This window comes from Acipenser ruthenus, chromosome 8 (assembly GCF_902713425.1).
Source record: "Acipenser ruthenus chromosome 8, fAciRut3.2 maternal haplotype, whole genome shotgun sequence".
Taxonomy (NCBI): domain Eukaryota; kingdom Metazoa; phylum Chordata; class Actinopteri; order Acipenseriformes; family Acipenseridae; genus Acipenser; species Acipenser ruthenus.
The window spans coordinates 52,095,441-52,107,571 of record NC_081196.1 but is presented as its reverse complement, the minus strand read 5'-3'; the positions used below and the strand labels follow the sequence as shown (position 1 = coordinate 52,107,571).

Here is a 12,131-nt window from a genome sequence, read left to right as displayed (position 1 = left end):
GTAAGAACTTAAAAAAGGCTAATTATGCAGTCAATTTGTGGCTTCTGAAGACCAACAGACTGCATGAAAAAAGGTCATAACTGCAACTGAAATAATTTTATGTTTTCAATAGAAGAGTCGTCATATCTTCACAGCCAATCTTTATATGCCATTCTCTTACTGAGAAATAAATAATGTCCATAGAAAATTAATGGGACAGCAGAGTCCCGGTTTTCTATACTGTGAATTACAGAATGGAAGACATAGGATTTAAAATAGAAGCTTACCTTCATCCTTTTAAACATAACAAAGAAAAAAATATTTGGCAGAAAAAAACCCTTGGAAATGGGATCTTTGTCCCCACAGCTTTCATAAAAAAAGTGGGTTATAAATGAGAGAATAATGGCTATTCCATGTGGCACACCACATAAAACACCACTCTGTGCAATCCAGCAAACTGTTAGCCACACTCTACTTAAGTGCATGGCAACAGCACTCCAGAGGGTTTAGAAAACATAATAGAATTATGTTTTGTACTTTTAATTCCTCCCTAAATACATTGTGCTTCTTTGTTCAGCAAATAAAAAAAACCTGTCAACACATGTGTGAACTCCCACCATCTGGACAGGGGCTACAAAAACTGAAGGGCTGGTGAAATGGAATCACTTACAACCGTTTGCCAGTGCCTTTGCTATTAGGTCACCGCCACCAGAACACCAATGAAAAACATAATACTGTCAAGCACCTGGTTCAAGACCAACTTATGTAATGTAAGAAAGGTTGTTCAAGGTCAGCACGTTTACAATGCAGTCACAAAAAAAGAGGGGGGGGGGGGGGGGGGGGCGGGGGGGACTGTAATTCACGTACCTTATGTACAGACTGGGGATAACTTGTTCAAAATCTAAACACAGAAACTGATATGGCCTGCAGAAAATGTTAATTTTATCAACCAGCCCAACTTAAAACTGTGTTTCTTTTTTTTTTAATTTATTTTATTTATTTAAAACCAACAAATGCTTTTAGAAGGTGGCTACAAAAATGAACAGCTAATTCTGAAATGCATGTGTTTTGTTCTATCCTATGAGGGGTTAATGTAACGCAGCGGTCCACAGAGTACTTGTGTTTCACTTTATGCTGATGAGACTCCAAACCTGATGCACACATGTGGACCACGGAGCTGACTCATAAACGTACAGTGTAGTCACTATGCTGCAGACATTGAGAGACAAATGGATCCTGAAACTTTAAAGAAGTATATTTGAAACCAAAGATTTATTTTTCCCACCTGGAAGAAAGATTTAGTCATACAAATTATTTCGAAGCTGAAATTATTTCCATTTAGTCTCATGCATAACACAAACATCAAATTCACAGTAGTTACAGTTTCATCAAATTTTGGTGTGGAAGAAGTAATGTCATACATAACCTGGTTTAATGATGTTCTGAAGCACTTCTAGTCAAAATATTTGTCATAGAATTTTATAAGCATTACAAAATATAGCCGACTACCACTAAGTGTTTTATAGTTCTGATCCTTAGTAGTACTCTGGGATATTTCTGAGCTCAAAAAGACAGACACATTTGTGCATTGCAGTCAGTGCATAATTAACATGTATTATAAAAGAGCTTTAAGATGCTTCAAAGCTAAGAGTAAATACATTGTCCAAAAAAAAGTTGTGGAGGCTGAACCACTGGCAGGACATGAAATAAAAGGGATAAACCACAGAAACATTACATCAACTCCAAACATACACTCACACATACATAACTCATACATAACCTAAATTTGGGCCCATGTACACAGGATATGTTTTGTAAATTCATTTCTAGGCTGGAAGGGATCCATGCAGCTTCTCAGACATTTAGAAGTTGCCTGCATGCCACTTTGAATGTTGTTAAAAGGCAGGCAGGGCTGCACTGAAATCTCAGTTTATTTGATTGGCCAACTACCCCATTAGGTGTGCTTTTGCCCAATCACTTACCATTCTCTCACCTTCTGGTCTGGTCTCAACACTGACATACATATTTATAATACTTTAGTAGGCACCTCACTTGAATTTAATTTCTATTGCATGTTATAATTTCCTTACGTATGCGCAACTGCACGAGTTATACGAATTATACTCTTACGAAGGAACATCAGGACAAGTGTACTTTAGGCACTATTATAAACATATACTGTACATCATCTTTATGGGCTGCAGAATTTAATAGGTGAATAACTATTTTTATGAAACATTTAAATATTTTACCGTGTCCTTCAACAATCATAAAGATCTTGTATCTACAGTAACCTATGATTTAAAAGAAAAATGACTAGCCTTGAACTTAACTCAAGAGATGAATTCAGCACTTTTTAAAATTTTAATTTTTAGTCACATCCCAGGTTGTGTTTAGCACGGACCATGGTTTCTGTCTGTAGGACTTCTAATCGCGTGAAGTACAGTAATTGCATAAAGTTGCTCTTTTCCCAAGTTGACAATTGTTTTTATTTTCATTACCTTTTCTCACAGATTGAAGCTGCTTATTGAACAGGAGAAAACCTACCAGGCACGAAAGGAGAAAGAGAACAACAAGAACGTGGGCAAGCTAAAGGAGGAGCTGACCAAGCTGAAATCCTTTGCCCTTCTAGTGGTGGACGAGCAGCAGAGACTTTCCGAGCAGCTCACACAGCAGAGCAGCAAGGTCCAGGAACTGACAGCCAACACTGCCCAGGCCCAGGAGAAGCTGAGTGCTGCCCACGCCAGGGCACAGGAAGAAGAGCATAAAGTCTACTGTCTGGAGGCTGAGCTTCAAGACCAAGCCAACCACTTCCATCAGGAGAAGGAGGCCATGACTGCCAAGTTGACCAATGAGGACGCCCAGAACCGGCAGCTCAAACAGAAGCTGGCCACTCTGAGCAGGCAGATTGATGAGCTGGAGGAGACCAACAAGACGCTGAGGAAAACAGAGGAGGAACTCCAGGACTTGAGGGACAAGATCAACAGGGGAGAGTGTGGCAACTCCAGTATGATGGCCGAGGTGGAGGAGCTGAGGAAGAGAGTGCTGGAGATGGAAGGGAAGGATGAGGAACTCATCAAGATGGAGGACCAGTGCCGGGACCTCAACAGAAAGCTGGAGAAAGAGTCTGGACAAAGCCGGAGTTTGAAGGGTGAGGTGGACAAGCTGAATCGCAGGATCATGGAGCTTGAAAAGCTGGAAGATGCTTTTGGTAAGAGCAAGCAAGAATGTGGCTCGCTCAAGTGCAACCTGGAGAAAGAGAGGTCAGTGACCAAGCAGCTGTCTAATGAGTTGGACTCTTTAAAGGTGAGAATCAGGGAGCTGGAGGCCATTGAATCCCAGCTGGAGAAAACAGAGCTTACACTGAAAGAGGACCTCAACAAGCTCAAGACACTGACAGTCATGCTAGTTGATGAAAGGAAATCCATGGCAGAGAGGCTGAAGCAGACAGAGGAGAAGCTCCACTGTGCCACAGGAAAATTGCAGACAGAACAAAAGAAGGTGACATCAGTGACAGAGAAGCTAATTGAAGAGAGCAAGAAAGCCCTCAAGTCCAAGGCAGAGCTTGAGGAGAAGATGTACAGTTCTACCAAGGACAGAGATGAGCTGATATCCAAACTAAAGGCAGAGGAGCAAAGGGGAAATGACTTGCAGTCCAAGGTTACAATGATGAAAAAGAGGATGCAGTCCCTGGAAGCCATGGAAAGGGAGTCTTTGAGGAACAAGTCCAAGCAGGAGCACATTAAGGTTCCTCTAGCCACCCACTTAGACCAAGATGACAATAAAGTCAAAGATCTAACACAGGAAGTGGAAAGGCTGAGGCGTAAGCTGAAGGAGATGAGGGCTGTGGAAGATGACCTGGTGAAAACAGAAGATGAGTTTGAATCTCTGGAAAAGAGGTACACCAATGAGCACGACAGGGCAAATGCCCTAATTGAGGAGCTGGAAGCCTCCAGACAGGAGTTATCTAAATACCAGCTAGCAGAGAAGGCAGAGTCCAATCAAGAACACATACTCTACAAACGGCTGAAAGAAGAGGAGGCCAAGTCCAGTCACCTCACAAGAGAAGTTGAAGCTCTGAAAGAAAAGATACATGAGTACATGACAACTGAGGACTCAATCTGCCAGCTGAGAGGAGAGCAAGGCATGATGCAAAGGAAACTGACACAGCAGGAGAGCAAGAACAAAGAGCTGGCTCGGGAAATGGAAAACCTCACCAGGGAGCTGGAGAGATACAGGCGGTTCAGCAAAAGCCTGAGGCCCGGATTGAACGGCAGAAGGTTTTCAGACCTGCAGGTCTCCTCCAAGGAGGTGCAGACAGACCAGTCAGACAACGAACCCCCCGATTACAAAAGCTTGGCTCCTTTAGAACGTGCTGTGGTCAATGGAAAATTGTATGAGGAAAGTGATCCCGAGGATGATCCCAATTGCGATGAGCAGCCTATCACCAAATGCAACTCATCAATTGTCAACAATGCCAACAACCTTAACAACAACAGAAAGGCAAGGGTGCCCTGGGGGAAAGTCAAAGAAAGTGATCACCCTCTGAACGGTAAAGTGACACCAAGGCAAAATGGGAATCGCATGCAGCCAAGGGATCTGGTTCTTACTCACACACCAGGTCGGCCCTTGCACATCAAAGTGACCCCAGACCACGGGCAAAACACAGCCATGCTGGAGATCAGCAGCCCTACTTCAGAGAATGCCCACTCTTACACCAGCACTGCCGTGATCCCCAACTGTGGAGGTGTGCCCAAGCAGAGGATAACCATTATTCAGAATGCCTCAATCTCCCCTGCAAGATCTAAAGCCTCTCCCACTTCCGATGGATACTGCACCCCTGAACGAGCCATCTCACCACTCACCATGGCAACATACTCCAGAGCCAGAACCCCAGACTCATGTGGCTCCATAACCCCAGACAGGGCAATGTCACCCATCCAGATAGTGGCCGTCACCAACGGTTCTTCAGAGCGCTCCCTATCCACGGAGCCGGTGGAGGTCAGTGCCGGGCACACAGTATTCCGGGTGACACCAGAGAGACAGAACAGTTGGCAACTGCAGAGGTCAAACAGTACGAGTCCCAACATCATTACCGCTGAGGACAACAAAATCCACATCCATTTAGGAAGCCCCTATATTCAGGCCATTACCAACACATCCAAGCCCATGAGCCTCTCCTGCCCTTCTGTTCAGGAGAACAGAACTCAAGCATTAACAAACGGCACACCCGTTAAGCCCTCCAACAAAATCACAAGCAGCATCACAATTACACCAGCAAACTCCCCGATCTCACGGCCTTCACAAATTACAGTAAGTAATGTCTATGATTGACTCCTCCTTCATCCCCGTCCCTCCATATCCAAAACCAGCCATCCCAGCCTACACTTACAAATAACTTAGCCTAATATATTTGACCTCCATTCCTCAACTACTCCTGCAAGAATCCTGTTGAAGCACTTCTTTTATTTTTTTGGGACGTTTGTGCATGAACTACAGTATACACATATATATATACAAAAAAAAAAGTTTAAAAAATATTTAAAAAAATACTAGCAATAAACCTAACTTTTTACAATGAACAATTAATCATGTGTGCACTTACTGTATATGCTCAACAATGAACAATATGTACCAAGACTAATCAATGATGTACTGTTGTATTTCATATAAAAATGTACTTCAGTTTGTTATGTGGATTTTTTTTCTTCTAAATATTAAAGTACATGATGCATTACCTTTTACTTTTTTTTTTAATTCATCCCCCCCAAGAATTTACATGAAAAATATGAATGAATTAATTAATTGTGCTTGTTGTCATAATCATTCATTTGATAATGTGAGGATTATAATTGTATCCGAAACTTACTGTAGCATAAATGGAAAGCTTATTTTGCGAAGATATGTACTGAAGCTGGAAACACTAATACAAAAAAATGTATTGTAATACAGTATTTTATTAACTCATAGTTTTTTCATTAATTAACAGAAGTCTTTATCCAATAGAGTTAATACTGCACCAGACAGAATGCCACCCTCCAGAAGCTGGTGAAGGGTCAGAAAACTGGAAAGTGTTGCCATTGACAGAACAAAACCAAACAGATAATACAGTTTTTTCTTAAAAAAAATGCATTTTATCACTTCAAAAGTGTAATGCATTTTCAACACATAGTACCATGCTATGTTTTAGTCCACTTTTTTAAAATGTTTCTTTCAAGAGTTTTCTAATAAATTATTATAAAATGCGGAGAAAATATTAAAAAAAACAAAAAGGAAGTAATTCCACCACAGGTCTGCTTGGGCTGAGCTGATGTCATGGTTTCTGGATCTTAATTACATAAACACAGAGGCTGGGAATGAAAGACTGAACCAGTTCTGTTAAAAATAGAGTACACTCGGCCATAAACCATAAAGAAAATATTTATTGAAAAGCACCATTTTAAACTGCGTATAATGTAGGGTCCTGGATTTAAAATAAAAAGGCCCTGACTTAAAGTAATAGCACCTACAGTATAGCACAGTAAGAGCAGTCTGTTCTGGGTCAATTATTCATAGGGGTTCTGTTTGGTTTGGGATTTTACCGGATAAGATACATCTGATTCTTCCACTGAAATTTCATTTTTAAAATTAGGATTAGGCGAACCTTGATTCCCTACCCCTATCCCCCCCCAAAAAAGTTAAGAGTATGATAAAAACAGAACCCAATTTCACCCAACTGTCTGCTTGATTCTCTGTGTACTGAATCTGTTTCCAGGGCTAACTGAAAACCCAGACCAAATCTACAATTACAGGAATTCCAAAACACTTGAAATGTATACTGAAAACTAAAACAAGACAAAGCATGCTTCCAGGTACAACAACAACAACAAAAATAAATACAAATAAAAAATAATACTCCCATTAGCCAACAGACATTTAGATACCATTTTTTACAAACAAAGTTAATTTGGAACAAGGGTATACAGTATAAAGGAAACATTGAGACAGAGGCCAGCTACAGTTATTTGTTTTAGGTGTTGTGACTTGGTCAGATGGGACAAGGACAACAGAAGCGAATGAAAAACTAGAAGTGATTCCAGAATGAGTAATGATTAGTGATGTACACTATATCTGCTAAGTGTTTAAACCAACGTAGGATAAACAGGTAGAGTAAGTGTCAAAATGTACGAAAAGCTACAGCCATGGCAGGAGTGTGTAAAAATACCCAAACGACCCAATAATTATTAGTAAAAGAACTAAACTTGAAGTGTCTAGCAACACCAAATAATCAGTTAAGTAAACACACTAAGAAGGTAAACAACCTCTCCCCTAAACTTCAAGCCACCTCAATAAAGACACCACATGCATACAGCACCTTAAAAGGGAAGACAATAGTTGTCATGTAAAATATGTCAAAAATGGTGAGTGATGCAGAAGAAATTCTTCTTTTACTATCAGGTTCTATTTTCTGCAGAGCTTAAATGCATGTTGGTGGATGACTTCATATCCGTTGCAAGCTCTTGATCTGTCTAATTTTAACACAAGGTTGAATGAGCCATTGCTTTACACACACTGAAGTGCAGCAAACCAGTGCCATGACAACATGAGGTACAGATTATGAGATTCACTCACATTGAAGCAGATAGAAATGAGGTATTGGAGACAATGACAAACAGCCCTGGGGTCAATTAAAATCACAATGACAATTACAGCAGAGTGACAATCACAATGCTATTTTGTCCAGTTACAATTAAAGTTACAATTATGCAGCAGTAATTGCAATTATAATTATAAATTAGTCTAAGTAACCAAGCAATAATCACATACAAATACAGAAATATAAAACTATTAACTTATTTTTTTCAAACAAATGGGGGTCACCAAAAGAATCGCATGGCAAATAAATGCGTAATTGAACTGTAATTGTAGTCTTTCAGCTACAGTCTTTTCCACCCATCTCTTGTAATCATCAACAAACAAGTTTATGTCTGCCCTACATGTTTATCTCCAGTAGCTGTATACTCCCGTTTACATTTAGCATAACCAGTCATTTTCCCTGCCCTGTGATGTGTTTTAGGCTGTCATATCACAAAACATAAAAAAAGATCAGGTTCAATAGCCATGTACTGTACACTAGCACACCCAATTCAGGACCTAAAGGTTTTGGACAAACATTCTGCTCTTAAGACAAAACCTGAACCTATCACCATGCAGCTCACAAAGACATTAGGTTTCGGAATGCTACTGTATGCTGTCACTATTATAAGCCTTGCCAGGTTGTAGCCACTTACAGGCCATACAATACTTGGGTAACGTGCAATATAAATATAGCACAGACAGGGAATAGAAGATGTGATAAATAATACAATAATGTAAGCTTAAGTGAATATAAAACAGTTTGCCAAAATTCACATGTTCCATTTAACCCATATTTTGAGTGCACATGCTACTCTTCTGCCAGGAATACTTAATTATAAAGGGAATATAATTTGCAAGAAATTTGTTAGCTGCTCATTCCATTATTGCTCTGAAAATGTGCCTCTGCACATGCTTCAAAAGAGGATCTATTGACTTGTGATAGGGCCCCTAGTCTGAATCCCTCACTTGAATAATGCAACTTTATCCACGCGCACTTTGAGCTCAATAAAAAAAACACAAGTTCCTGCTTTTTCACATGTATGAATGTAGCATTATTCTCAAATCATCAAGTGAAATGGAAACTCTTTAAATGTTTCCAAGTGCATGGAATCTATACAAATTAGTATTATTATTTGTTTATTTAGCAGACACCTTTATCCAAGGCGATTTACAGAGACTAGGATGTGTGAACTATGCATCAGCTGCAGAGTCACGTACAATTACGTCTCACCCGAAAGACGGAGCACAAGGAGGTTAAGTGACTTGCTCAGGGTCACACGATGAGTCAGTGGCTGAGGTGGGATTTGAACCGGGGACCTCTTGGTTACAAGCCCTTTTCTTTAACCACTGGACCACACAGCCTCCTTATATGCTTACATGTTTATTGACCTTTCATCAGTTTAGTTTTGCTTGTTTAATGGACAGATGTTTTGCAATGCATTCTTGGCATAACTTGTGATTAATAGCAGTTCTTGAAACAGCTGTACAGTAGGTCGAGAACAGAAAGACAAAAAAAAAACCTGGAGTGTTGAACAAAATATTCATTTAAAAGGACATAATACAAAAAAAAAAAAAAAAAACAATTGCAAAGGAATAATAAAAGCCTTACCTAAAATAGTCTTACTTCCTGAGTACAAGTACAATATTTGAAGTATTTGATGTTACGACTCCTGATTTTAGCTCTAGAGAATACCAAGGAGACTGCTTTGAATCAAAACCAAATACCATTTTAGTATCCCTAAAGTGCTAGAATTGCTGAAGCACAACACACACACAGTAATCGTTAGTTTTCAATTTGGTGCACGGATTAAAGTCTGCAGCAGAGTGCTCGAACCTTGGGTCCCTCCCTATTAAGAGTTTGGTTCTCCCAACACATTGTACATTGATGATGTTTCAACATGTAGCCAACATAGGTAGCCTAGTGGGGGGCTTGTAAAATGTGAACCCAGTGAATTACTTTAAACTTGCTTAGGTGCAAAACACACTACATACTATAGTATAAAATATGGCTTTTTGAAGCAATTCCCTTTAACATGTTTTTTGTTGACAGGCATTAAAATGAAACCTATAAAAAAATTGTTAATTTCACATCAAGAAAAGCTCCCTTTCCCTCACCTATACTACAGAGTACCAATCAAATGACAATTAACTTCTGCACCGAGTGATTTAAAAGCTTCTTGGAAGCCTTCGTCCTGGATGCTGACAGTTTTACTGCCATACCAGAGGTATTAGTTAGATCACAATAAGTTCTACAGCATATTAAGTATCACGCTGTCAGATTACTATTGGTTTGTACTCAATAACTGTGTAAACAAGGGAACACTGTTTTATTCAATTAAATCGGAGTACCTGCACAGCCCTAGTAAGAAGTATGGTATAGGCCTACCTTCTGGAATTCTGGAACCAGACTGCAGAGAATGAGGCTTCAGTTCTAAATAGTCTATTCTTGAATTACAAGCAACAGTGGGATCTTTTTTTAATTGCTAAAGGAATTTCCAACCACTCAGATGTTTTAATTGTGCAAGTCTGATTCAAATAAAGACCTCTGCCAGTGTACAACACCCGCCATGAATGGAGTCAAAACAGCTGCTTCCACATCAGTCTTCATAAAGCTTATGAAACTGTATAAATATATACAGTATAGATTAAAAGCTCGATCACAAGTTTAAGCTAGAGTCTGCTATACAAACCGTTAAATTGATTTATGTAGGAATCTGCGCAACCTGGAGCCAATATCTGCTACAAAAAAAGGGCATCAGTAATTCGATTACAGTAAAACAGCTTCCTTTCATACTGGACAACCAATGTTTTCCCACTCTGCCTCAGTACATCAACCCTGGACTCCAGTGCTATATGAGATAGGGTCACAGCAGGGCAAACTGCTGATGAAAAGTGGAGGAGACCTCAGGATAGCTCAATGCCACAATGAATGGGACCATCACAGTGACACAATGAATGGGACCATCACACAATTTACCACGTGAACACAAAACATTTTTGGTACAATTGCATGCAAGGACTGTAGCTAAACAATAAAACTACAAAACACTTAAACCCGAAGAACATCACAAAAACATGCATAACACTGAACTGTAGATATCAACTTACATTCTGCAAATAGAGTGGTACAGTAAATGTTACCATTTCACAGAACCATTATGTCCTTGTTATTGCATTACATTCCTACAGTCTGTTCCAGTTTTTCATAGACCTATTATTATGCTGAAAATGTTTTTCTGTCAAATTGCTCAGAAACATAATGTTTATGAACATACAGTACAGTAATAGGTCCAATGAAATACTAAACCTGACAGAGGTATGGTTTTCTGTGTACTGTACACATATATTTAATGAAGTCGTGACATGAACAAAAAAAATGCCACAATGAAAAAATTATAAAATTGTAACATGTATGCTAATTGTGCACCTATGTAGGGTCAAATAGACTTGAAACATAATAGGTTGGTAAATTTCCATTGTTTCTTGGCAACCTTTAAAGGGTCTTAAATGTTTAACTAGAGAAATATACTGTATATTTTTACAAAAAAGAATATTGACATGAACAATTGAATGCAAAAATGTTATTAACTCGAGAATTAATTTTTTAACGCACATGGTCTGTGACTGAGTATAAAGACATAAAGAAGCTGCACCGCACATACTGTATAAGACTTTAGGTAAAGCTCTAAAGTTTGTTAGAAAAGAAGACAGAATCTCTTGTTGTCAATAAGCACAGGATGTCTTGACTTCACTCTGCAGGCCCTAAACAACAACTGTGTTTGGTTTCCATGGTTACAGCAGCGCCAGTACAGAACATTAAACTACATAATCTAGCTGGCTAGATTTGGAACCAGGAAGGAAGCAAGCAACACTGAAATTACAAGTGTATGTGCAGGAGACTCACTTTGCTACAGTTTTTGCAAACAAATGCCATAATAACTTTGAGAAATGTGAAGTGCTTTCAGTTTAACATCACCAGCTGGCTAACATGTAAACTGTTTAAAGAAATTCAGAGTTAATCATGATGTAAATACTGCAGTAATACAAACCTTATGGATGCATTTCCGACGCTACCCTACCCGTGCCAAACCATTCATTCAATGCTTATCCAATTTTAAAATGAATCCGCATGCACTGTAAACATATCAAATTAATCATCAAACACATGTAAAATTGTTAAACTGTTAAACTGGACGATTGAACCTCCAGTACTCTGAACTGCCTCACCATACTTCGGAATTTAGAAAAATACATTGCTGTGGGACAATATAAAATTAATTGCATTATATAAAACTTTCTTTTTTCTAAACAAAAAGACACAAAGGGAAAAAACAATCACTGGACTTCAGTAAAATTACCAGGATTATCTAGAACGTGATTTACTTACTAGTATTTTTCCAGCTTTATATCTCAGTGAAAAAATGAATTTAAAAAGGCTTTAAAGCAATGTGAATCTAAACATATATATTAACCACATCTGTCAGTACCAGTGCAGTCGTTTTCAAGGTGTATTAAAGCTATGTGGGTGGTAATAT

The 12,131-nt window shown here is 39.0% G+C and overlaps 1 protein-coding gene across 1 annotated transcript in view; it reads left to right on the top strand.

Annotated features, from left to right (window-relative positions):
- LOC117407015 (filamin A-interacting protein 1-like) overlaps positions 1-12,131 on the top strand; it is a 113,687-nt gene that overhangs the window by 98,750 nt on the left and 2,806 nt on the right. Inside the window, exon 5 of the mRNA XM_034011544.3 lies at positions 2,493-5,292. Coding sequence (XP_033867435.3) covers positions 2,493-5,292 — 2,800 coding nt within the window. The remainder of the gene's footprint in view (positions 1-2,492; positions 5,293-12,131) is intronic.